This window comes from Uranotaenia lowii, unplaced genomic scaffold, assembly GCF_029784155.1.
Source record: "Uranotaenia lowii strain MFRU-FL unplaced genomic scaffold, ASM2978415v1 HiC_scaffold_257, whole genome shotgun sequence".
NCBI classification, from domain to species: Eukaryota; Metazoa; Arthropoda; class Insecta; order Diptera; family Culicidae; genus Uranotaenia; species Uranotaenia lowii.
This window is the reverse complement of record NW_026598154.1, coordinates 13,675-40,904: the sequence shown is the minus strand read 5'-3', so window position 1 is coordinate 40,904 and position 27,230 is coordinate 13,675. Positions and strand designations below refer to the sequence as shown.

General features: G+C 44.3%; 1 protein-coding gene across 1 annotated transcript in view; it reads left to right on the top strand.

Annotated features, from left to right (window-relative positions):
* The window catches only part of LOC129759736 (zinc finger protein 1), a 44,833-nt gene that overhangs the window by 5,520 nt on the left and 12,083 nt on the right, over window positions 1–27,230 (top strand). Inside the window, exons 2-3 of the mRNA XM_055757255.1 lie at window positions 8,629–8,738; window positions 8,808–9,350. Of these exons, the coding sequence (XP_055613230.1) occupies window positions 8,841–9,350 (510 nt within the window). The 5' untranslated portion in view covers window positions 8,629–8,738; window positions 8,808–8,840. The remainder of the gene's footprint in view (window positions 1–8,628; window positions 8,739–8,807; window positions 9,351–27,230) is intronic.

Genomic DNA, 27,230 nt, shown 5'->3' with positions numbered 1-27,230 from the left:
ACTCGGTGAAAGTGAGACAAACTGTACTGGTCGTTGAAAGATTTTCACTTGGTGGAGAGAAAGTGTAAAACGATTTCAATTCAACCATATTCATGATTGTCATAGAGATACTTGCAGTGTGATGTTGGTCCTTCGAGCCGGATTCTTTCGTTTTGTCCGTTTTTAAGACATTATTATTTTTTATGTCTAATAACAATAGAAACTTGACGATACAATTTCCATTACAACGAATGCTTAAGATGAGTTTGTAAACAAATATTGGTCCTTCGAGCCGGATTCTTTTGTTGACAGTTTTCAATGCACTCTGCTCTAAATTTCTGTTCCGGCAACTCGCCATCCGCTAAAACATACCTTTTTTAGGTAAAAAAGTGGTAAATTCGAACAGATATCATCCGACTGTTTGTTTATTACTTTTATCTATGTGATGCTGACTCACCAACCGAGAGTCCATCAAATAAAGATTTGATGGTTAATATCTCATTGATTCGAGAACAGTTTTCCACCACTTGTATTGGTTGGGTAAATCCCGAACACATTAGTTGGTGGGGTTTTTTGTTTCTGTTTCCGTTTTTCAAATTACAACCTACGACGACACTCGCTTGATCCAGTAGTTATACTCCCAGCATCACTAGTCGCAGTGTCGTCGTCGCGGGATGGTCACTGGAATTTCACATGATTCAATTTACGAACGACGGACAATTGACACCCGGCCTAACTAGTGTGTGTGCATGTGTTGGTTTTCTTTTTTTTAGTCGTGAATCGGGCAACAAAACACCGGTCAACAGTTTTTTTATTACTTTGAATTTAATTGGTTTCCCAAAAATATAATAATTTATGGTCTAAAAAGTTCTTCAACCGAAAGTCGAACACTTGTCAGTCGGATTTCGGATAAGCGTCCTTAATCCCTGAATCGACATAAGTATGTCGACCGGTGTTACCCGTATCAAATACCTACAGGTTTCAATGATCTTTTTTACGTTATTTGTTCATCTCTACCCGCACTTGAGAAGGAATGCCATAAATTTCCCCCTTTCTTTTCTTCTAGAAGTCACACGCATACATTCTCAGAGAGACGGTTCCGTCCTGTGGATCAGCTCTCACGTTCAAACTGTCAATTACCGCTAATGAGGTGAGTTCGTCTTGGGATATCGGTCGTCGTTCCCCAGAACTCGGAATCTCGACCTTAATCCGACATGTTGAGAAACGAGATCTGCCCAGCCCGTTGTAATTGAACTATTTTTTCGCTGTCATCCACCTACGTACATACAACTACGGGTACGACTCCACGATTCGCTAGGGGCGATAAAAATGCCAAACTACCCTCTTGAAATGAAATGGCTGAAACGACGACGACCGCAGCGGTGGAAAATTTATTTGTTTATCAGCGATCTGTTCCGCGGCGCCTGGGCCCCCGGGTGTCTTTCGCCGAAAAGAGTTGTGCGGAAATTTATTTACCTTTTTCGGTGCGCCCATTTCTGCCGCCCACCCCTATCCGTCGATTGTAGACTGTCGGTAAATTCGAATCGGATTCGGCCTCGCGAAACGTCAACCTCATAAATCTCACTTTCCTATCGAGTGAGTCGAGCACACCTCGCCGTAGCGTTTGGGGATGCCGGAGTAGCTTATTCTATGAACTGATCCAACATACTACACCAACACATATGCGAGAGCGCCCCCTCTGTCTATTATCAGTGTAAAATATGTTCCGCCCGCGAATTGTAACCCAATTAAAGAGCGAAAGCCGGACGGCCTGGGAAAACGACCGAGACAGGACACGATACGCCGATTAATCACTCGGCTGCAACGGCAGCCAAAACTCTGGGTATTTACTTAAACCTCTCTTGGAGGCCTACATCAATGACTGGTGCAAAAACACGGCATGTTTACAAATCGTGACACGTACACGTACGCTCCCTTCTACGCCCAATCCGGTTTGACTTGGCACAGCCCTTCTTGTAAGTTTTTAAGGTGCGCAATCGAGGCATAACACCGATGTTTACACTTCATCCACATTTCTCTTGAGGTGTTCGCAAATCATTCGGGTGACCTCAATCTGCCAAACATAGTGATCCACGTGTTTTGATCCGACCATGACAGCTGCGCTTGGCAACCAGTCGATTGCTGCCCCAGTCAGTCATTCGTTAAGTCGATTATCGGCATCTTTCCGCTCGTGATCTCCTCGGAAGCATTTAGACATCCATTACCTAACTTAAAACCACTTTACCTCACGGAAAACACATCTAACAAAACAACGAACCTCAGGTTTTCGCCTTCCGAAACGTCGTCGTCGTCGTCTACTTCCCGTGTTCCCAGTTTATCACCGCATCACAACATCCGCCCACCCAAGTTCTGGTCCGAAGCCATTCGAGCCGTTCCGTTGTCCACCACTTGTATAAACAAAGCGCAACATTTTCTGCACCTGAAAGCCGAACGGGTTGCCCTCTCATCTTCATCAGGTCCGATTTACCTCTGGCTGAATCGCTGTTCGTCCATCCACCACCGCAGATCTTTGTTTGTTTGGAAAAAGAATAACAAACAGGAAAACAGCGTTCTTACCACATTTTCCTGTCTTATTTTACGACCAGTGTTTTCCTCCGGTCAACCGGGCGTCGCGTTGCTCCTCAATCCACAACCCGCTTTTTCGCATCCAAAATTTAAAAAAAAAAACGCCAAAAAACAACATTAAACTCTTTCCAACCGCAGATTGCCCATCGGGACCGAGAGATGGTCGTCGTCCCGGAGTTGTGCCGTCGTCGTGTTTACTTACCTTGTACGCAGCTCCATCACCGTTCCGCCCTTCCTGAATCCGTAAACCTCGTAAACCAAACGGATCATTCGTTTGCCATTAAACTCGGGCACCGGTGAAAATTGACGTACGTTTTTCACCTTTACAGAGTTCGCTCATCCGTCCGTCAGTCAGTCAATCCATGGCACCAGCTCAGGTGTCGCGCCAACGCTAGGTTTGTCATAGTTTGGAGACTAATTAGGCGACGGCTACGGCGTCGGCGCCGTTCTGCACCTGACCTGATCGCGATTGACGCGTGAGCATTTAAAATCCATTTCAACCTGATCTCACCCACGCGTTCCGTGGCGTTGAGTGACACACACAGAGTTAGGCCAAACAAGCTTGTCCGTTACCTTTTTAATGTCCGCTGTAAAGGTGAAATGTTTTGTGTCTAATAACACCGTAAATTGGACACTAAAATGTGCAATTAAATCTCTTGAGAGAACTTTACGTTCCAAAAATTGGTTCTTCGAGGCGTTCTTTCGTTTTAAAGGTAACTTTATTAAGATGTTTTGCATGCAATAACTATACTAACTGAATGCTAAAATGCTTGCGTCCGAAAGGAGTTTGTTGTTAAAAATTGGTCCTTCGAGCCGGATTCTTTCTCTTTAAAGACAACACCGTCAACTTTAGGCCATTTTAAAAAAGTTGGTGTTTTGAGCTTGATCGAACCGGACCCATTCATTAACGAAAGTTGAAAAACGTTTTTGGAACTGGAGTCCTACGAAACAAATTGAACGCAATTAGATCCGATTAATAGTTTTTTGTATTTCCTTTGTTCTGGTCCTTGGAGTCAGATTTTCTCGTTAACAGTTTTTAATATCCGCTGCAATAAGTGACTGTTATGGATCCGACAACACCGCAAACTGTAGATATCCTAGGTTGGTGTTTTGAAGTTGGTCCTCCGAGCCAGATTTTTTCGCTAATAGTTTGTACGTGTTTTTTCGAGGTGTATGTTTCCGAAACGTTCATCAAACAGCTTAAAAGCAATAAGTGTTCTTAGTTTGGTCCTTCGAGCCTCATTCTTCACCCATATATGATAAACGCATTCGCTAGTCTCATACCTTATCTGACATGGTTCTATCGCGAAACCAACCAACGCCACCGTTAGCATCGGCCAAAAATTTATCAAATATTTAGTGTGTATTTTCAACATAGCGACAAATTGATTTCATGTCTCGGCGGCCAACAGCTCCCATTGACGGTTATGATGATGTCCGTCCGGCCGCCGTAAACTCGTGAACTGATAGCGCCGCACGTGAAACGACGACGATGCCGCGGCCCCGATCGCTTGTTGTGTTTTTGGGGTGCGCTGTGTCGATGATGATGCTGATGAGCGTCGTCGTCGGGTGATGAAAATGATTACATGTATCGATGGCGTAAATTGCCAACCGTCGAGTGATGAAGTTTTATGATGAATGAGCTTCTTTTTAGGAGGTGCTCACGGCAGCCAGAATAACAGCCGAGCAGCACCACTGTTGGGACCGGTGGATATGAACGATCTACTCCCGGCTTCCTCCTACTTCTGACTCACCAGAAACCAGCGGGGGAGACCAAAATAGACCGACCCGAAAACAAGGTTCCGCCGTTCCGTTCCGTAGAGGGCCCGGTCGCTCAGTGATCAATGTGGAAATTAATTGGCTGCGGTGATAGTCTCTCTAGCATTTTCTAAACGACTGCCTACCTACCGTCCGTGGACGGTGCCGGATCGTCCGGAATTTGGAGCGATAAATCTTGGAATGGTTATTTGAAAAAATGCGACAACCAAAATTCCAACTGTTGTTCGTTCTGCCCGAGCTGTTTGCCAAATGTGTGTGCGACACATCGGGAAACCCGAATTATGTCACGGTCCTTCTTTGTTCGCGCGACTGAACAGTCTGAACTCCAAAGTCCGCTCAAAATCAAACAAAACGGATCAAATCGACAGGTAAATTATAAAAAAAAAAAAACGCGCCACTCGAGTTTCAACTTTTGAAGGAAAAAAAATACTGATATATGCACTCAAGTCGAACGCAGGAAATTCAATTTCCATAAATCACATTTCCCGAAGAAGAAAAACCTTCTCCGGTTCACCGGGTTTCGTGTTTCACAGATAGACAGAGAGAGCGAGCGCGTTCCGGCTACTTTTCATCACCCGAAGCTATAAATTTCTTTCACGATTTACATTAATAAAAATGGTTTCTTTTTTCCACCATTCTGGTTCATTTTTTTTCCTTTTAATTTTGTTCAGTCCGACTTCATCACGGTAGAGGTGCACCGGAACTGGTACCTCGTAAAAAACCCGGGAAAGATAGCTACTTCCTTCTTTCCATCGTCGGTTGTTGTCAGTTCTCGTGCGATGAGAAGGTGTTACAAAATTCGAAAGAAGCTCGCGCGAGGGACCATTTTCATAACACATTAATTTTATGCCATTTTAAACGATTCCCAGCAGTTAAGTAGGCTTTGACATTCAATCCAGTCTTTTTTTTTGCGGTTGACTTTACGATGGTAATTGTTGATCGAGTTTTTTTTTTTTTTTGTAAATATGGAAACGGCGAGAAACTGTTATTGATCTTAAGTTTGGCTTAAGTCCGTTTTTTAATTGGGTTTGTTTGATAAAAATATACTAGTATTTTAGAGTTGATCCAGCTCAAAGGATTTTTACAAAAAAAAAAACAAGTTTAATGTCAGCTTTAAGTTAGTTTTTTATAACAAAGTAATTGACAACTGTTAAATTCATAAAACCTCTTAAACGAAGTTTGTACTTCGATGTTGGTCCTTCGATGTTGGTCCTTCGAGCTGGATTCTTTCTTTAAGAATTTTTAATTCACCCACGTCCTCAACCTTAAAAATCGCCTTTTGATGTGTCACCTGTTCACATCTCAGCGACAATTAAGTGTGAGCATTTTCTAGCAGATCGCAACTGTGGAAAAAAAACAATAATAACTCAACCGAGTGTTTTTTTTTATTTGTTTGGGGGTTTCCAATTTCAATTTAAGCTGAGAAATCACTCGCACAAATGAGAAAAGCCGCGACCCGCGTCTGAGAGACAAATCGCAACTTCTGGTCTAATTTTTTTGTGAATCGGTCAATTAAGCAGTGCCGGGATACAGAAGTCAAATCAAGCGGCGAAGCTGACAGGTACGCATCACCACGGAAAAGATCCCCGCAACCTTGACACAATCAGTCTACCAGTCTCAGTCTCGAGGCGGAAGGGAAAACAAGAAAAACGAGCGGTGAAACAAACTTTTGACAGCCGTGTTATTTTTAAATTGACTTTTCCCTACGCTCGCTCGCCTATTGTGTTGTCTGTTTACGGTTGTTTCTGTTGTTCCGATGTTGGCGGAAGCTTCAACAGCCGTCCGCAATGAAATATTATTACAAAGTTTTATTAGAATATTGAAAATACCTTCTGTACGAAAAAAATCGCCGACCAGCGAGCGGTTCTTTCACTTGGCGGACCAGATGACAGCTGTTTTCGTCATGTTCGTTCCGCCGGGATTGAAAGGACGGCAGGAAACCATCCAAACCCCCGAGTCAAGAGGAGTTCGGTAAATAATGAGCTTCATTATTCAACTTTCTCCCGGTGAGATTGTCTGTCTGCCCGAGCTAGAGAGACTGGCTGGCTTGATTGCCGCTGCATGGAAAGATACAAATCGGTTGTTGTCTCCGCTAATAACAACAGATTTAATCGACCTACTGACGAACGGCGGAACCATCGCTTACGGTTTAGCTGATGATGTCTCATGAGACATTCAAGAAGACCTTTGCGGAAGGCTTACGGCCGCGTTTGTTGGTGCGTGTCTGTCTTCTTATACGCGTCGCAGCGCGGTATGTGAAATGTCCCCCGGGGGACCAGATGGAATAATCCACTGTCAAAATAGGATTCCGGAGTCTATTTGTATACCATCAAAATACAAGGGGCAAGGGGAAAACTTTCAAGGTTAGGCCAATTTGACTGGTTGGCTGGTGGGGTATCGAATCACCTTTTTCCCTCCCACGGTGGGAAAGTTCATATATGAAAATAAATGATTCTACTTACGTGCCAAAAACGCCCGTCTTCTCGCGATTTCTTCCCCGCCAGCGGCCTTCATCCGGAAAGGAAACTTTTCGTCCTAGTTGGTTGGCTGTTGGTAAACTTGCATATTCCTCCTGTGTGCTTGCAGCAACAAATATGGGAAAAGTTTTCCCCCTACGACGCGTCACTTTTGATTACACCCGCAGGAAAGAAACGAAAAAGGGTTACTTGGTTCAGCAGCAGCAGGCCATGCCATATCGTCGTCGTCGGACGTCGTGATTTGTTTCCGTTTTCAGGTTGCTGTTGTTGTTTTTTTTTCTTATCCTTCCGAGGAACTCTACAAATGTTTTCAATAACAATTGTTTCGCCTCCTTTCAAACGGATGGAATACTCAACAAGTTCCTCCTGAGTAAACAATTTTGTTTGCGCTTCCGAAAAACTGGGTTTTCAATAACGAAGGGATGCCTCCGCTAGCCTCCGGGAAAGAAGAGACCCAACAACTTGGTTGGAAGCTGTAGGCAAGGGAGGGATAGGGAAATGGGAATGGGACGGTTTTGTCCAAATTGGTGCCCTCATCTTTCCGAAGAGAGCATGATTACTTTAGCAGACTTTCTGATGCTTTCTGATGACGGCAGCAACTGCTGGCTGGCTGGCTACTGGTGTATGGCGGTCCAACTAATTGATATAAATTAAGGTGGTTTGTTGTCTCTAGCTCAAGCTAGTGTGTGACTCATTTCTTTCTGCCTTCTGGATTCCGAGAACGAGAACCCGAGAAGAGCTCTTCTTCACCAACGACCGCAAAATCTGAATAGACTGATGAGTTTGCTTACGACGTGCTTGTTAAGGATTGAGTTGGTGGAGTACGGCTCGGCAGCAGCAGCAGCAGAAAAAAAGTATCAGCCACACAGTACCGTTTGATGTTTTTTGATGCGGAAAGAAAAATATGAGATTATCATATCGTATTAGATATGATTGCTATCATCATGGCATGGCGCGCGGTCACAATGACATCACTCACACACGGTCTGATTTGAAATGTTGGGACTGTTGGAGGACCCCGAGTGGATTAATCCGCGGTATGTCGAATACAATAAATCAGACACCAACCCCAAATTGGCCACCTTTTTTCTTGTCTCTACATTAAGTATAAATTTTAAACCCTAAAAATAAAGACTCGTGTCACGTATGGAACGATTGCTATAATTGATACTGAGAGTCTGCCTCTTATACATTCTCTAATAACTCTCACTCCAGAGACATACTCAGATCAGGAGGATGCCACAACTCTGAAAGAAACTTCGTCTTAACATTTAGAATTTTGCAGATAACAGGACCGAAATTGTGGGTTCTACTATGGTTAGAATCGAGACCACAATGATCTGAGGACCGAACCGTTATGAAACTAACAGGATAATCAGAAGAATTTCGTGGACATTCTTACGCACACTTTCTCACTAACGGACAACTATTTTAGAGAAGGTTTTATTTTAAAGCAAACAGCTTCCTTTTAGGTTTCCATGGTCCTTTTCTTTTCTTTTTGTTCCAATGTCAAAATGTGGTCTACTCTTTTGCTATAGGTTTTATCTTGTTGTGAGACGGTACAAGAAACATGAATTTTCTGCCAACAAATATTCAACAATTGAAAACTATGTTTAAATAAGCGACATAAATACACAAAGGCAAGCAATCGATATCAGAACATGTTGGGTCCAAGCAAACTCTGTCCTGTTTAGCAAAAATCCTGCCGATTAAAAGATAATGCAGGATTTAAAACTGTTAGAGAGTGATTAAAGGTTCGGAAAATAGGAGTTCTAAAATTGTTTTTCTTTCTCTTTTTCTCTTCCAGTTCCAGCACTGGCATCCGGGCTGCCGAAGGACGATGAAGGCAGCAACGCCCCGCAAACCGATTGCTCTCTGCCATGTCCGCAGTGCCATGAAATCCTGCAGGGTTTTCAGGTAAGGAACCTTGTCTGACCCACAAGGTCCCTTAAAAATGTACTAATCTATACATTTGTACCTTCACAGGCACTGAAGGACCACCTCGAAACCGTGCATTCCATGATCAAGCAGGAGAACGACGGGGGAAGTGGTTCGGCAACACCTTCGCCGCCCCTCTCCGCCTTCTACCACCAGCAGTCGTCGTTTCAGCCAATCCACGGCACCGCTTCGCTGCCCTCGCCACCTGCCTCTTCATCGGCGCTAGAAGGCGGTGGCGGTAGTAGCTGTATGGAAGCCGCCTCCCTGGCGGCAGTGGTCATGAACGGCAGGAGTAGTAGTAACAGCAACAGCAGTAGCAGCAGCCACAGCAGCAGTATCAGTTGTAGTAGTAGTAGAAGCACCTCAGCAGGTGGTGGCCTCGGTGCCGCCGCAATTGCCGACGAAGGTGGGCGGTCTATTAGTCCAACCTACAGCAATAGCAGCAGTATTGGCGGGGGGAGTAACAGCGGGGTGGGCGGTGGAAGCCACAACGCTGGAGAACCCTACGCATGCTTACAATGCTCCGCCTCATTCCCGAATCGTGACTTACTTGAGAAACATGAGTTGATGCATGTACCTAATGCTTTAGTGGTAAGTTTTTACACACCCCTTCTCACCTTGCTTTCTTCTTAGTTAGTCAGTTAGTATAGTACATCCATCCCCGTTGATCCGGAGCCAAGCTCGGTAGTGGCGAATATTTATTTTACACAACGACGAATCGTGTGCCAACAAACGAACAACCGCCGCCGTGAGAGACCAATTTTCTATTTTATTAAGACCCTTTTTGCCCCGATGCTCGTTCAGTTTTTTTCTCCTGTGGCGGACGAGCGAAACGAACGAAGAAAAAAAAATACCGTAGGAAGGTACTGGCTGAACGAGTTCATCCGCGAGTCAGCCGTCTCTTCGTCCGTCGTTGTCGTTTCTGTGTTATCTTCTCTCGACGACGAAACTCTTGCCTTCCCGAACCTGGTGCTCTCACACAAACACTCACTCACACCGCCACCCAAAGTTTACACTATATAAGGTGTGCTTCTCCTCACAATCTGCTGGTGCTCTCACTCTGTCCCACATTACCTTCACTCGCCTGTTTCGGCTACGTTGGCACACCTTTGCGCGTTTCAGCTTCAAGTGTTCTTCTTATGTATAGCAAGCAAACATCTTGTCGTTCGTTCCTTCGTTGGGCCACACCACGAGGAACAATGAAAAAAATACACTCTAAACTTTAACACCCTCTTTTGGAAAGACCCGAACTTCCTGAAAGTAAAAGAAACCCCAACGAAAGCTACTGCGGGTTCTTCGTTTGGATTGATTGACACTGCCTGTCGTTGTGGTCAAGTTGCCAGAACGTTTTTGCAACATCATCTCCTCCATAGACGGGAAAAAACACTACTAACCCGTACGATTCCCGTACTATTTTTATAGGTACGTGTGTGTCTAACAATAGCAATCAAAAAACTTCTGCAGCAGCATCGACTTTGCAGCACACAGATTGTACTTTTCCTCGGAGAACAGTAGCATCAGCTGCATATAGATGGCGAAAAAATAAGTGCAGCGCATCTTCTTCGTTGGGAAGCATACATACGGGCGCACAAACAGACAAACCCAAGTCTCTTGGAGAAGTCAACAAAACCACCTTAATATCGAGAAGATGATGGGTTTCTTCGCTTCTTCTTGTGTTGGCTGACAGCAGATGACGATGCCTGCGGCAGTCTCCAGCTCCACTCCACTTAGACGGAGAAGAGATGGGAAAACCCCGTGGAATGAAAACAAGATAAAGAAAGATATAAAAAAGAACGAACGGAACGAGAACGATGATGGGAATTAAGTGAAATATGCATTGCGCACACACAAATGTACGACGACCAATTGAAACTCGGTCCGACAATAAGACGATTGGGGTAGGGAAGTGGAGATTTCCACGGCTGAAAATTCCCACATGAGATGTCTCTCGTTGCCGAGCGAGCAAGCGAGCGAAATTAATTAAACATTTCCATGTAAGATAAATTAATTTTCAACTAGAAGTAGGTACTACAAACCCGGTGTGGAACACCATCGGGAATCAAACTCCTAGCTCAACTCAGCTCCACTACTTAGTCTTGGATTGGAGCAGTCACTACTTTAGCGTCATCATCATAATAAACTGATTCGCGACGCGGTGGACCCGATTTGTCCATCGGCGACGGCCTAGTGATGCACACACACATTATGGTGTGTGGTGGGAAATCCGGAACTTGTCCGATGGTGTCGCGCTCTGCATAAACAGGCAAAATTAACCGTCAAACATTCCACAAACATTGCAGCAGCAACGGCAACAGCTAGACCGACATGTTGCGGCAGCATATGCCCCCTGGCAGTGGCGAAAGTACTTTCGTCACTTCAATTAACATTTAATTTGGCTTTATTTACACGCGTACTCTTGTAACCCCTCCCTTCAGATGGGCCATGGGGATGAGGAAACCCCCCGAGTTCAGAGTTCCCAGGAACCTAACCAAACCTAACGCATGGAAACCGAACCGATCGTGCGTCTGTTGTGGCAACGGATAATTGCCATTAATTTAATTTTATTTTAATTTAATGAAACCGTATCGGTGACCGGGCCACGAGCGAGCGAGCCAAGCAAGCAAACGGACAATAGCCTTTGGGCGCCATATTGTTTTTGGTCACTTGCCAGTGCCAGTGTGGCCGGTGGGGTTGCTCCCGTTGCTCCTCCCTCGCGACGACGGCGGCGGTGGCGCTCAACTGAATATCGTGGACGCTCGATTGGGTGCTAATCGTTTGTCACGATGCTACGACGACGACGACGCACGGTACTACACATATGTGTAGTTCGTATGGCTTCCGCGACGTCGCTTTCTCCTGACGGGTAGGAGGAAACACGGACGCGCCATTTCACACCCCACAAACTGGTGTATATTTTGGTCTAAATAGCATGGTCAAGATTGCCAATCAACGGGTGACGATGCGTATCGATGACGGTTTAGATTGCGGAAAGCCGTCGATGCCCATTTGTTGGTGGAAATCGCAATATGCTTCCTCTTATGAATGGGTATGGTAATTTCAAACTGTTCTCCCAATTCACTAGAAATAATCACTAATAGCTTTTAGTTAAAAGATGCTAGTAAAATGTTCTTCCTTGCTGTCCTCTTAAGTCAGCTTTTAATAAATTTCAAGCTGTTTCAAACTATCCTCTCAAACCACTTGAAAATCTCATCAATATGTTTCGCGTGTCCTCTCGAGTCTACTCTTTTTCAAGAGGTCCTCTCAATTCGCTTTCACGCTGTCCTCTTAACGCACATGAATTGCTGACCAACACTTTTTCAGTTGTCCTCTCAATTCTCAATTTTCAACAATTTCAAGCTGTCCTCTCAATTCATTTGAAATACTCACCATGATGTTCCGTCTGTCCTCTCGACTCTTATGCTATCTATGCCCTCCCGAGTCTACTCTTTTTCAAGAGTTCCTTTCAATTCGCTTTCACGCTGTCCTCTTAACGCACATGAATTGCTGACCAACACTTTTTCAGTTGTCCTCTCGGTTCGCTGTTTTTCTGTATGTCAAGCTGTCCTCTCAACTCACTTTTTTAACAATTTCAAGCTGTCCTCTCAATTCATATGAAATACTTACCATGATGTTCCGTCTGTCCTCTCGACTCTTATGCTTGTTGAGATGTCCCATCCGGTCGCTTTTGACAACTTAAAGCTGTCCTCTCGACACGCTGCTCACCAATCTTTTTCAGCAGTATTCTTGATTCGCTGTTTTTCTGTTTGCCATGCTTTTCTCTCAATTCGCTTTTTAAGCCAAAAGCCAAAAAAAGAATAATAATAAGAATTTAAAAAAAAATAAAATAAATTTACTAACGTTTTTTTTTCATTTTCAATGCTTATTAAGGAGCCGACTTAACCAGACTTTTATGACTGGATAACCAGAGTATTCAGTTCCACTTTATAACCCGCTTTCTCTGCAAGCACCCATAAAAACGTTTGGAAAAGAAAGCATTTGATGGATGAGTAGATTAAAAAGGCCGAATGGCCGGATTCATTTCTGTTGTTCATTTAAAACGTCCCGAAATCAGTTTTCTTGTTGAAGGAAGTCTGTATTTTGACCTCTCAATGTGTTCAAAATTTGGAATATTCATCGAATTTGAGAAAGACAGATTTTCCGGCACATGTTAGAAATGGTGCTACATTCCGAATGATAGATATTTTTTCAAAAATAAACAAAAGGAGAGAGAGAGAGACACATCGGGCCATTGGCCTGACTGGCTAGACTCGGTGATAAAGTTGCGCAATCACCTACCTTTTCGATGGGGAAAGCAAAAGCAAACAACACATTGTCACCGAACAATTAACGAAACAATAAATTCAATTCGTTAATTGTAGCGCGATTGTTTGTCCCCGGGACTGCTGGCTGCCGTCTCACCGAGACAATCCGTCAATGCTCGTAAATGGCTTCTCGGAAGCAGTAGGTAGCGAAACTTTAAGAGGAAAAGGTGTAGGAAAAATCGTATCTCACACAGGGATCTTGCGGTCCCGCAGAACATCAACACATAATTTGACAGAAATTTTGTCGTAAAATTCCGAAACTAATTTTCCTATGAAATGTCATAAATTAACCCGGTTGCCTACCTATGCGTACATACCTACATCTATCGGGATGTTGATGCTGCACGTACATATATTTATTTTTCTTTCACAGTCCAATGAAGAGAGCCAAAAAAATTGCTGTAATTTACAACACCGGCTTCAATAACTGTCGCCATTCGCGGTAGCAGTACCGGTGATAGGTCGGTCGACCAAGACGAAAGCGACAACGTCTCTTGGCGGCTAACTCGACGGCGGATCAGAAGGAAGCGGGGCAAAACTTAACGAAATAACTCGTCCTCTACCACAGGCCAGATCACGTCGCCCATGATGAGATATTTAGTTGTCACATTTCTCCTCGCTGTCATGTTCGATCGAACGCGGTTCTCCAGCGACATGGCCTACTAGGCGAATCAAAAAACATCAGCAAGCGTCGCGTCGTGCGAACCGAATCCGTACACTTTATCGACCTTATTCTGTCAGGGATCGCGTGCGTTCTTGGATCGAAAATCAAAACCCCATTTGGAATGGTGATTAGTTTCGGCACCATCAACCAATAGTCGATCTTTTGGTTTGCGTAAGGCGAATCGAGCCGAAGGTGAAGTCAAGTTGAAGAGGTGTCAAATGATATTATTTTCATTTCTCAGGAAATCGAAATGATTCAGATGCTTCGATTCCGGAGAAGTTGGAATGGGTTCAAAACAAATCAAAGTATTGTGAGAGATATCTCTTCGTTCGTCCGGTGGTGGGTGACTAATGCCCGTTTTCGTTTAGCTTCGTTGAACACAACGAGTGCGTTTATGTATCATGAGGCTTGAGAGGTTCCCGCTGCTTGAGATATTGTTTATTAAGAATTAAATTGGAGCATTCCCGGAGTTTGGCCGGGTCCGTTTGTCGTTGTTACGGAGTGTAGCATCGATTGAGTGGCTAGGGAAGCGAGGGAATAATCATCATCATAAAAACAGTAAAATATTTTTCCAGCGCACTCTTCAAAACGGTTATAGTTCTTGGACCGACCGCCTTTGGACGAAGCGGAGGAAAACTTATATGGAGCGCGAAATGTTAAATGCGTTTCGGGACGGACGGCTCTCCGATGCTTGAGACGAAGAAACCGGGGCAAGACGGGCAAAAGTTGTTGGAACCATCAATTTTTAAGGGATGTTTTATGTGTGAATCGAACTGTTTGTTCTTTCGCTGCTGCCGAGCGCTGCAGCCAGCGAGAAGAACACGAAAGTAAGTGAAAAAATCAAGCGAAAGTGAAACGACGACGACCGTTCGTTGAACGGGAAAAATGTAATGGAGCTGAAGAAAAATACGACCTTTGAGACGGATCCCTTCGAATCGAACGTACAGCGGCCACGGCTAGTTTTTTCTTTTGTTTGATTGGCAGATCGTGCAGGCATTCCAATAATTTCTAACGATAAGCGCGCCTCAAACGGCACAATTGAGAAACTATCCCAGTTGGGACAGTTGTGAAGTTCGGCTTTAGGTAAATATCTCAACCGGGACGGCCGTCCGAAAAAAACGGTACAACAAGTCATAAAATAGTTGAGGTCATCCTGCGGGGAAAAATAGTTGCCACTGCCGAATGCCCGAGTTCCTCTACAAAGTCGTCAGGGCTCTCTTGGTAAACATTCTTCCTCTGGGATGGGACCCCGATATTCCTTTCGCATTTTCGTGTCGGAATAGCGTGTGTATGTGCCGCCTTTCTGCGGGGTGCGACATTCTCGTCTTCGAAGTGGTGTTCTCGACCACACAAATTATGGCGAACTGCAATAAATCTTTGTATCGTTATCGCTATGTGATAGTTCACATTTTTTCTCCATCGGTGTCCACCACTATCTTTTGAGGTTTGTTGCAGTGTGACTGCCGTTGTTGGAGCAATGCATAAATTTTCCTGTAAATTCCTCAGTTGCAAAAAAGTCTTTCATTTTTTTTTTTTAAATTGGGCGTTTCTCCACAAAGTCAACTTAAAATTTTATGTCTTCTAGTTTGGATATCAAAAACTGACTGAATTTAATTCTATCATTCTGAAATAATCTTACTCAGACAAAAGGCAAACCAATTTTATACTGGGTTAAAACACTTAGAAAAATGTATCTCTCATAATTAGGTAATTTATCACATTAACACAAACTCGACTGAGCCTACATCTCAATCAAACACTGGAGTGTCACAAAGCACGTGGTGCTACCGGGGGTAATAACACAATTTATGCCATGAGGTTTTTGTGGTTTTTGCGGTTCAACACCGTCGACAACGATGGTGGTGACCTAAGGAAGGCCGCCAGAGAATCAAACGATTCGCGCGCCGTCCGGATTCGTTCCCGTATATTTGATAAAAAGGAAGCAAATCTCGTAAATTTTTCGGACACCGGTTTTTTTGTTGGGTCCGAGACAACGGGGGGATCAAATTCTGTAGTAAAATTTATCCTATCATAAATAAATAGAACGGAGGAAAGCAACAGCGCGCCGTGCATGATGATGCTGCTGTACTGTCCTGTTTTTCTATTTTTTGTTGAATTCCTACCTAGAAAGTTGAATTGAGTAAAAAAAACAAATTCGCCAAAAGGTTTCCGCTTCGGTTTTCAGTCACACAACAGTCATTCGGTCACTACTGATTTAGTAACTTCAAACCGGCGGCAGCGCAGCGGTGAACTTTACGACGGTCGACCAAACTCGCCGAGTAATTAGCCAGCTCCCAAATCCAATTTTACCGACTCGACTCGACTTATCCCTCGGCTCAGCAATGGCGGAAGATTGTGACCAAAGGCATTTCAATAAAAATCAAATAAAAATTAGCTCTTTGCTGTTTTCCCGCGGGTTTTTTTTATTTGTTCACTCGATCTTATTATTGCTTGTCGTCTCTGGTTGGTATACATTCGATTCGTGCCTTCGGTTAATCAGGATTTCCGGTTTGCCATCACTTCTTTTGTTCTTCACGCGGATTCCGCCGACACAGCGCCCGGCTTGTTACGACCGACGCCTGTCAAACGCAAATACCGACATGGCGTTACTATTCGTCGACGACGAATTGGACATGGCTTGCTGCTGTTTATTTCGAATAAATTTACTTATATCTTCTTGAACAAAATAACAAAACAGCGCACGTTTGACGTCTGGTCATCAGTCGATTAACCATATCAAACTTTACAGGAGTTTTTGTTGTTGTTGTTCGTCTCTCTCCCGTAAAATGACGACTTTTTGTTTCGACATTCGTTTTGACAATTGAGCTGCGGTCGACACGTAGCTAATTTCTTGTTAATATGCTTTGTTTATCGTGTGACTTGACAAAAGACAGCGTCGGATTGATCCCGGTGGCGCGTGTAAATGAAACAATGTACGGTACTCGGACCCCTTGCTTGTGGTCTTCAGGAGGATTCGGAGATCATCAAAGAAAGATCCGACTCTTGTCGGTGGTTCGAATTTCTCGCTTGCTCGCAAGGAGGGAGTATTTATTCATTTCAATTTTAATTAAACTTGATCCCGTCTGGTGGCTCTGTGGCACCAACAGCCGGGGAACCCTGGTCCATCAACAATCCGGTCCGGGTCCGGTGTTTTCAAACACACACGGCTCCCAGCACCGCACGGAGATAAAACGAAGCAGATATCGAGGAGAAACTTTCGCCCTGCCTCTGATCTCTCTATAGCTCGACTCGGCGCTGAACTGAATCGACAAGAAAATGAGATGGGAATTCGCTTAATTAACCGCTTCGGTTGGCTTTTTTGTTCTTTGCTCATCTCATAGATGGCTTCGGTCGACCTCGGTCCAGTACACCGGATCCCGGCCGGGGAGTACAGTACAATGCCCAGCCCAACTCACCACACCATTGGGGTTGGCCGGGAGTCATTCGAGTTCACTTTCGACTCGACGGATCTGATGGATTTTTTCCCTCTGATTCCATAAGCCGTGCAGCAGCACTGTACGGCGGCAGCCAATAAAGTATATCAGTCTCTAAATGACCCGAAAAGAACTGCTCTACGTCGAGATCTCTTATTCGTTTCGTCCCATATCATTCCCTCCGTGTGTGTTTAGTTGCGGTTCATCATTCGAGCTCTCGGTGAAATAAAATAAACGAAAAAAATGAACCACACATTTCCTAGTGATGCTTGGGTGTATTTTTTTTCGGCTACTGCTTTTGGCAAAAACCTGGTTTCGATAGAGCCAGGCAAGACTGAATTGGTCAATCCTGAATTGAAGCATCCACCATACTAAGCTTATGTAGGCGTATCGAAAACCCCCGCCATATTTGTTCGACACAAAGCCAAAGGTAGCTAGCTGGCGTGAAATCTTCGGTAGAAATCAGTTCGGCATCGGTAAATTCGGACGGCGACGACGCTCGTTTCCAGGGAAAAAAATGAAAAGGGAGACGATAACGGGCTGATAAGATTGTGTTTGTATTTATACGTTCGTCCGTCCACATGTGGGGTGGTAAGTGGTGGTCTGTAAATAATAAACATAAAAAGAGCCAATTGACTGTCCTATTTCTCAGGGGAACGAACCACGAAAAAAAAATCTCTCGTTCCGTTCGTACGAGACCGTAAGATACGTTTTTTTCCATCTCGTTGTGGCCATGATGATAAGAGACGCGTGGAGAAAACCCAAATTCCCGGAGGGCTCTTTTGCGTCCAGAGAGTTTTTCCCCGTTCGATCCGGAAACGGTCACGGTTATCATCGTAAAACATTTTACCAACAGCAATGGACAACGAAAACGACGGGTGTTAGCACCGTTGTCAATCGGATCGAGGCGAATTCTGACAGATAGTGACAACCTGGCCCGGTTGTCCACTGTCGCCGTAAATCATCACCGAACGACAGCAAAAATTCCATCCAGTCCAGCCTCGAACAAGTGTGTGCCAGCCAACTAAAAAGGAAAGATAATCATAACAATAATCGTAAAAAAATATTTATTAATATATAAACAATCCGTTTCGTCCGGAACTTCCCTTCACTTTGGTCAGTCAGTTTTTTTTTCTCTCCCGCCTGTTACCATGCTCGGACAAAGTTACCGATTGTTGTTCTCGGTTGCATACGCCTCAAGGAAAAATTATTGCTGCCCCTCGGAAAACCACGCGACATCCCCTTTCCGAATCCAACAACTGAGACTGCTTCACTATTGTTGAACAAATAAAGAATACGGCCAAACGACCGACGACGGACCATCGGCCATCATCATCGTCAACCTAGTCATAGTCTACTTCGAAGTCGTTGTAGTCGTAATCTCCAATGGATTGTGAAGGTGAAATGGCCAAAAACCTCCCCGGGCGCTTAATTTTCGGTGGAGGGATGCGATACGTAAGAACTCAGAATTCATTTCAAATAAAAAAAACACCACGACGACCACACCATGGTCGTTGGTCGGCCGTTGTATTTCCTGCCTTGAGGTCACATTTTTTCCTTCTTCCTGTCCCGAAAGTTATTTTTAAGTTTCCGCTTTTTGGACCAAACCAGAGACTCGATTGATTGACCCAAACTTCAACGGTTTCCAGTCTAGTGCCACAGTAACAAAGGAAGGCACAAAACCAGACGCAAACGCCCCCGAGAAACCTGATCTGTTTCCTCCTAGCTGTGAGCCGCTGCTGATGTTGATGATGAGCTCGCTCACTCGCAGTGTCTCACTAACACAATGGTGACCAATTAAAAAGTCATTCGATATAATTAACTGAAACCTCAAAACGGCGGCGTGACGTTTTTCCTCCACGTCTGGTACCGGAGAGTAATTCCTATAGATGTCCACCGACCAGCAGGGTCTTCGCCACTATTTGTTTAGTCATCGAACACCGCGATGAAGTCAGTGTTGCCAATAAAAACGAAATTATTTTAAAACTTTCCGTCAGAGGATGGTTTGAAAGCCAAGATGAGTTCCTTAGAACGGGATAATTCGGACCTTAAAAGTGGGTCAACATCCTTCAGAAGTCTCCAAATTTCCAAATTTTGGCCTTCCAGAGTTGTAACTGGATCGACCACTATTTGGTCCTTCGAACTGAATTAATCCAGACGTTAATGATGGGTTGGTAATGTATGGTCCTTTCAACCTGATGAAATATTGGGTATAAGTTATTAGAATCAAACTTTGGTTGACGTCCTTCAGAAGTCAAAACGTGGTCCTTCGAACCTGATCAAGCTGGACATCGAAATATTCCTTCAGAAGATGGCATGCAATTTAAAAGTGTGGTTCTTTGAACCGGACATCAATCTTTGGTTGACTTCCTTCAGAACGTAAAACGTGGTCCTTCAAACATGATCAAGCCGGAAATTGAAATATTCCTTCAGAAGTCGGTTTGCAAGTTAAAAGTGTGGTCCTTTGAGCCGGACATCAAACTTCGGTTGACTTCCTTCAGAACGTAAAATGTGGTCCTTCAAATAGGAGCAAAACCGACGTCATGACGAGTTGAAATCCGACAGCAGTTGGCTCGCAAGCCTGCATTTGGTCCTTCGAGCCTGTTCGTAGACATTCCACAGGAGTTGGTCCTCCGAACCGGGTAAATTTCGGATCAGAAACCACGTGGAACGTAAATAAAACAAATCTTGCCACAAGCCTTAAGTGTTGACTACTAAAACTGGTCTCAAGTAAGTAGAACTATTCTAGTGAACTCCTTACTTGTGGCAACACCGCTCCACATGGCCAATCATCTCGGACCCTTGATTGTTTACCTACACCTTCACATCTTTTCCCGCTAAACGCAATCAAACATCAACGCCCCAACGCACCAAACACCAGCAGCAACAGGGAGAGCCCCGGGCACTTGATTGAATTAAATTGCTACCAGTTAACGGTCGCGTTTTAATTGGCGGGGAATTTTTCGTTCGGTGACCTCATCGCTGCTCATAAACTCCGGGCAGCATCGAGTTTTATGCTGCTCACGGTCCATCCATCCATCGGTGAGTTAGATTGTGTTCCCTCTTTTCTTCATCAGCAAAGGCCAATCTAGTTTTTTTAAGCTGTCCGAAGCACCGTGGTGGACGCTGTTCAAATTACTTTTAATTATTGCTACTTTAGCGTTAACTCTTTTTTGCTTCTGAAAAAAGAGAAAAAAACATAACTTCACATTCTTATGTTTGGTCATATCTTGATGGTTCGACGTGCTAATTCAGCATATCTCTTGTATATACTCCAAATATGGTGACGTGCTGACCGCCGCCATCTTGGATCGATTCGACCGAACGACCGACCGAGGGGTTTCTCGATCGTATTTCAATCGCACTAATTTAGCTCGGCTACCTTGCGATAGCGAGGGAAAAAACAAGGCGAAGAATTCAAACTAATGCGGGGCCACGAACCGCAAACGATATGAAGCGCAAGTAAGACGAACGACGCCAACCAAAAGCCGAAGTGTGTTCTTTCCTTCGTTCGCTCGCCACGGTGAAGTTAATGAATTTTCATTTTTAATTTATTATTGAGTGATTTATTTATCGCTTCACTTCTCGTTTTCATTCTCCTTTGCTTGCTTAAAATCCATTCAACCCAACTCGATGGCCGATCCTCATCCGAAAAAAATTCAAACGCCATCGATAGGGCCACAACCAGAAGAAAGAAAACAGGAATTCTTCTCTTGGCACTGTCAAGACACACATGGCCGTCGTTTTGCGCTGCTGCTTCTTACACGGTTCTTGTGTGTGTCTACGGAGGTTTTGAAAGATGTCTGATAAATAAACCACGGATACGAAGACGAAATATGAAACAACAAAAAAAGCAGCCAACACGCAAGAAAAGGTCTGATTCACATTCAAGGATACATTAATTTTCATCACTTTTTGTGTTGCCTCTCGCCATTCAACACACCGCCACATAACCTTATACGACGAGCAAAAGCACCACCAGGCGTGTGTGTACGAGAGGTACAACGGAGATCATAGCAAGCCAACACAAAAAACCTGATTCATCAACGAACCATTCGGACGGACGAGTAGGCTGCGATGTGTTGCGCCCATCTTGCTTTGGCTGGAAGGTCCAACATGGCCGACCACCCATGGTTGTCTCCGTGTTTTGGCTACCTACTTACTTCGTCTGATAAGCACAGGTTCCCAAAAAAACCTTTCCCCGAGAACTCACCGACCTATCGATTGCTGACTCATCGCAAAGCAGGAGAATTTGCGCAAGCAAACATATAGGAAATATTTACGTTTGAAGTACGCTGCGATAAACTTCGTGCCATCGTCATGCCAAACAACCAACAATAACAACCTGATTATTATTGATGGAAAATTGTAAACAAAGAACGATTGAATGTTGGCTTGGCTTGGAACAGTACAGTGGTGGATCATCGCACATTCGAATGAGGTTATCTCCGCGCTGCCTCCGGGGCTCTTGAGCAGTTGAGCGACCGTTCAGGGCCAACATTTTGCACCGTGAGAAGGTACAGGATCGCCAATTGTTGGTTGAGTAATTTCCAAACGATGGTGAATGATGACGCTTCCGATTTTGATTTGCTTTGCAAACCGGGCGAATTTTGATCAAATTTAAATATTTATAAATCATCGGCTCGAGTGGAGCTCAAAAGTAGAAACCGGCCGGTGATACCTGAATATTTCAAGTAGGTACCATCCCATGTGTTCTGCATTGTAATCTTATCTCCGGGCAAACGAAATTGTGCGGTACATTTCCCCTGAAATTCCCACCGAGCAAATGAGATGCACTTGACAAATGGCGGCAGTAGCCGCGGTTTCTTCCAAGTGTCAAGCAGTGGCTCAACGAATGCTAATGAAAAAATTCTTTCGCGATCTCGCTGCGGCTACGAACTGCGCTGCTGCTACTGGAATTGAAAAATTATAAAAGGAAAAACCTTCGACCAATTCAAACGGGAAGAGGGGACTGGGTGCGACATTCCTTCTTTTCGTTCGTTTGAATTTCTGTCGTGTAATTAGACAGGCACATTCCTAGTTCTCACCGAGCTGTTCCTCCGAATGGAATGGAAACTATATTCTTGTGGACACGTCGTCGCGGTCCAGCACAACTATAGGAAAACAGAATATTGGTGGTTCTTCCCCAATCGCTTAAACGAGCGGCGGTCGGCAGCACACCACCAGATGAGATGAAATTTTTTGAATACCTTCTCGATTCGAATTCGAAATGTGATTCTCGCACATTCGTAGCTATACGCAGAAAGAAATGTTGGACAACATCAGCTTCGGGAATTCGGACTGAAAACAAAGGAAAAAAAATCGCTGTCACAGAACCAAAACTCACCGGTTTAAATTTAAAACCGACCAAGTACTTATATACCTTTGCCGTGGCCGCCTCTTAAACAAGCGGAGCATTTTCCCATGAAATCACCTCAGATCAGCTCGTGTCGTTGCGCGTGAAAGGTATAAAAGGCGGCGACGTGAATAACAACAATAAAAAATAGACAAGCCGGCTCGAAGGACCGGAAAATTTTGGCGCTAAACGACTTGAGACAGAAAAAAAACTAAAGTTTTTTTTTCCGTTTGGTCCATTTGCTTCAAACCAATCCTACACCTGTGATCAAAATAATAGCAGTGAATTTTTTTTATACTATTACCTAATCAGATCGTCAATGTGACAATATAACTTCATAAGACTACCCTTTGGGCTATTTTTGGACCCAACATTTTTCCAAAAATGCATTTTACGCTAATTCGACCGTGAAACATGGCTTCCTTCTGAAAACGATAACGATCCTAATGTTGCATTGATTTTACAACGCATTGTAGTCAGGCTATCAGCTCATGTGTATTTTTAAATCAAAACAATCAATATAGGTATCCCGTGTCAACACCAAGCGAACGGAGACGTTTTGTGGAAATTCCTCGATTGGAAGTCAAACAGAAGATCATCAACGGCGCTCAAACTACCTAGTCGACCGAAATAGGTGTGCCAGGCAGGCTTCTGTTTATCGAAGATTCGATTCGATTTTATCTGTGCTACCGCGACAGCGGACTTGCGTTGTTCCGGAAATATTCGGTCGATATATTTAGCTCTCGATCACGCGGTTGATTTTGTTAATTCAACTGCAATAAAGTAGCGTCACTGTTTGTCAGTCACCACCGTTAGGTAGGCACCTACTAGTTAAAATCCGGTTCAAAATTTTCTGTCTAACAGCGAAGGATTAAGTTCGATTATGGGAACCACGCAGCCGAAACATTCTTCAGCTTCAATTTTCTTCGTTTAAGAACGCTTGACTGGCTAGATCAAAATATTTCAACTCAGCAGTCGGTGACTTGGACCTCCGCGTAGACAAAAACAACAACAGTAGAGGTTGCCTAGCTTACGAGTGAGCGTCTCCCCCTTTGTTTTGATTTGGTGCCACCAATCGAGCGTGGAAGGTATTTTTTTCTTCTAGGGAAAATAAGCTCGAAATTCTTAGCTCCACGCACCACCCACATAGGCGTGTATAAATTTGTGGTGCTGCGCCAGATAGGGACCGATTCGGCCAATTCATTTAGGAATTGCGCGGTCGAGCGATGGTTGCCTGCCACTAATTTTGACGTGTCGAGGAGCTCGCACGCCGTGTCCATCTTAAATCGCAAACACTAGCGCGACGGAGAGCACCATTATGCCACCTGTCAGGGGCACGTCAGGTCCCCCGTCTTCGTTCAACTTCCATCCTAGCCATGGTTGGCCGCTCGACGGACCGGTGCTGCCAGTCATTTCGACGACCGGCCCAGAGTGCGTGGCAGCAACGAAACCTCTAATCCAACGTCGTCCCGACGACCGGAGATTTCACGCCACCTGTTCCACGGTACTTCAATATCTGGCGAGCCGGAACATCGGTGGAATCCATCCCAATTGCTTATATATTTTACCTTTCGTGTGAAGCGTTTTGCTCGGACGGCCGGCCGCGGAAAACGAGAGGAAAGTGGTGTGTCGGTGTTCCTTTTTCACTTCACACCTAGCGCTAATTATTTCCACTTTTAATTATAAACAGAACATCGCATCGCAACAGCCGGTGGGATTCTTGAAGCGGCGAGGGTAGCGCCGCGTGTGACACTCTTATGAAAATACAAATACAAGCACCGATGCGGCATAGAGTATACGCTGTGACGCGACGTGGAGTCTTTACACTTCCAATTCGATCCTCCTTTTTAAGTGATCGGTGTGAACAAAGATGCCTTTAAGCATCGCACCAACAGATCTAGGACTCCGTTGGATCTTTGATTAATCAGCTGCCGAAAGCGACACGATTCCGTTAAAATACTAAGTCCGATAGGGGTTTTCCTTTTCCTCAAACAACATCCATCCAAGCAACCACCGGTCGACGGCGACCATTGCCGACTTCGATGAAAAATTGATTACCCGAGAAAAATGTTGTAATGAGCCCTATACGCAGGAAACCACGCGGCTACGGCTGCTGAGTTGTTTATTTTTTGTGCCACGCTACCATCAGACTGCCAGCCAGGTGCCGCACTCTCGGTTTTTTCGAAAGCAACCAACGGTCGTAAATCATACCGGGGGGACTTTGTTTACAGCTCCCCATTTTCCGCTACCTTCCACATTTTCCACGCTCGAGTCTATTGTTTGTGAGCGGCTGTGAATCCATTCATATTTTTTCGACCTTTCGTTTTCGTCTCATAAGACTTTGGACGTGAAAAAGTAGTCACTTTAAGGTCCTGTTCCCAATTCAACCGAATGTAATTTTTTTTATAAAGTAATTTGGTTCAAATAACCCGGTTCCCGTTTGATGGTGTCCGCGCTTTCACGATACCGACCGTTTTGAACGCATGTTTTTCATCTCCACCCACAAGTACATTGGCGAAACACCTTTCGGTGATTTTTCATTCCGAATCGAGCCGAGACAGCAGCCAGTGACTGTGGTGGGTTGGCTGATCGTTGTCAATTAGGGCAGGTGTGCCACGAACCGGGTCGCGGTGTTGATTTATTTTGACTCACACGTAAGCCGGACCAACGAACGAGAAAATGTAGGACGCTTCATTTGTGCTACCGTGATTGTATACCATCCAAGTAGTCCGGTGTTATTAAAACACACAAAAAAAGGAATTGAAATTTTTCATAGACATCGACAAGGCAACTTTCACGTTCCGGATTCCTTCAGCAAACAATCGTATAAAAAAAAAGTCAGTGTAATGCCTCCTGTGTGGTCCGGATTGTGTTGATTCGTCGTAATTTTCATCGAGACGCCAATTGGCACCCCTATACAGGGTGCGCGCGAAAAATGGTAAAACCCAGCTTCGGTCGCAGTTCTACGGCATCGACTACTATTATATGCGGTTTCCAATAGACTACGGAGCCTTTTGTTTATTGGTTTTCCTAATACAAATTTACGGTATGTAAACCTTTTCCTAGAACTCTTTTGGATTATTGACGTAAATCTCAGCGAACTCCTTTAGTCATTTACCTTTGTGAAAAGGGCTTTTACGAGCTACATAACCTCTCAGATTGGTGCTCGCCCTCCTTGCATTATCCGCACAAAGTGGTTTTCAGGCGACAGAGGGAACAGAATGACTCCTTCCTTCAAATGTCAAATTAATGGTTTAATGTAGTACTTTTTTTGTCGGGAGTCGGAAGTCCCTACTTCCGAAATAAAATTAAGTGCTGGCGCGATAATATCTCCTTCTTGTTATCGTTTGATTATGGTGCCAGCCTGTGCTAACAGTACTGATCCTTCTAGAAGTAACCAAGGTGTGTATATATTCAGGAGGTGTTACCGAATATCGAATTCCCGATTCAGCCATTTTGGCTATGTAGGCTATGCAACTATGCGGAACTCATGAAGTTTGTTTACCAACAAACCACCGAAAAGCTGAGCAAAAAATGAACAAACTCATTGAGAGCCCCGCTCACTTCTCGCCTACTTACTGTGAAAGTCGGAGAACCTAGTGTATCAAAAGACCTTGGAAGTAACTGTACAGGCAGGTCGTGTATGGAACAAAAAAAATGTACAGTAAAATTGTTATCAGCAATTTTTCATGATTACCCTTCTTGTCATCGTATAAAGATGCCGGTAGTCTTTGCTAACGGTGCTTCTTCGACAAGATGCTCCAGTTGAGTAGCTTTGCGTACTGCAATCCTAGGAGGGGAACCACACTTTTCTGGATCCTACTTGCGTTGTATTGTGTGCTGGCAACCTGGGTAAGGCACGACAGGCTCTCGCACGGTACTATCCCGGTAAAGTTGTTTAGGCATGCTAACGGTCTGGACTATACTTCCGAAGCCCATTGTAATTGTGTCATTCATTTCTGTACACTGAAATAAATTTAAGGTTATGGTTCTCGTATTTCGTCGGTTATCCCACTGAACGAGGGATATCTTTAACCCGAATAATTTTTCTAAGTGTTTTAGCTAATCAATTTGGATTCAAAAAGCCGAAAACTACAAAGGATTACAAATTGAACTATCACATTTAAAAATAAGCAAAAATTCGTACACTACATATTAACAGAAATAAGTCTTTAGTTGGAATAAACCCATTAAAAATGTTGAAGAATTTTCCCATTTTCTTCAGCCGCACCCTGTACAAACTAATCTTATTCTTCAAAACTCAAAATCGAGCAGGTTGAACGATGGCATCCTCCATCCAAACTGAGAGTGGACCAACCAGGAAAGGGGAGGTTCCGCGGGAAACAAAAACAAATTTATTCACCTAATATTTACTTAATTATGATTATGTGCGACGATTATTTACAAAATATTGTATTATTTATGGCAGAGCCGAGAACTCCGCCGGTGTTTTTTTCGCTCTTCGCTTTTTTTCTTTCCTCGGATTTTCGGTAGAAATCCGCGAAAAAACAGCAACACCCGACAACGCGGTAGATCGCCGCCAGGGAGCGCACAAGAGGAAGTTTGTGGTGGGGAAAAATTAGGCTACAGTGTGGAAAATAATTGGCACCGGGTGCTCCGGCCGCCGCTAAAACGTTTAAATCATTTTGCGGTAAAATATATTACTACCGGTCGGCCCCAAATCGCGAGACCACG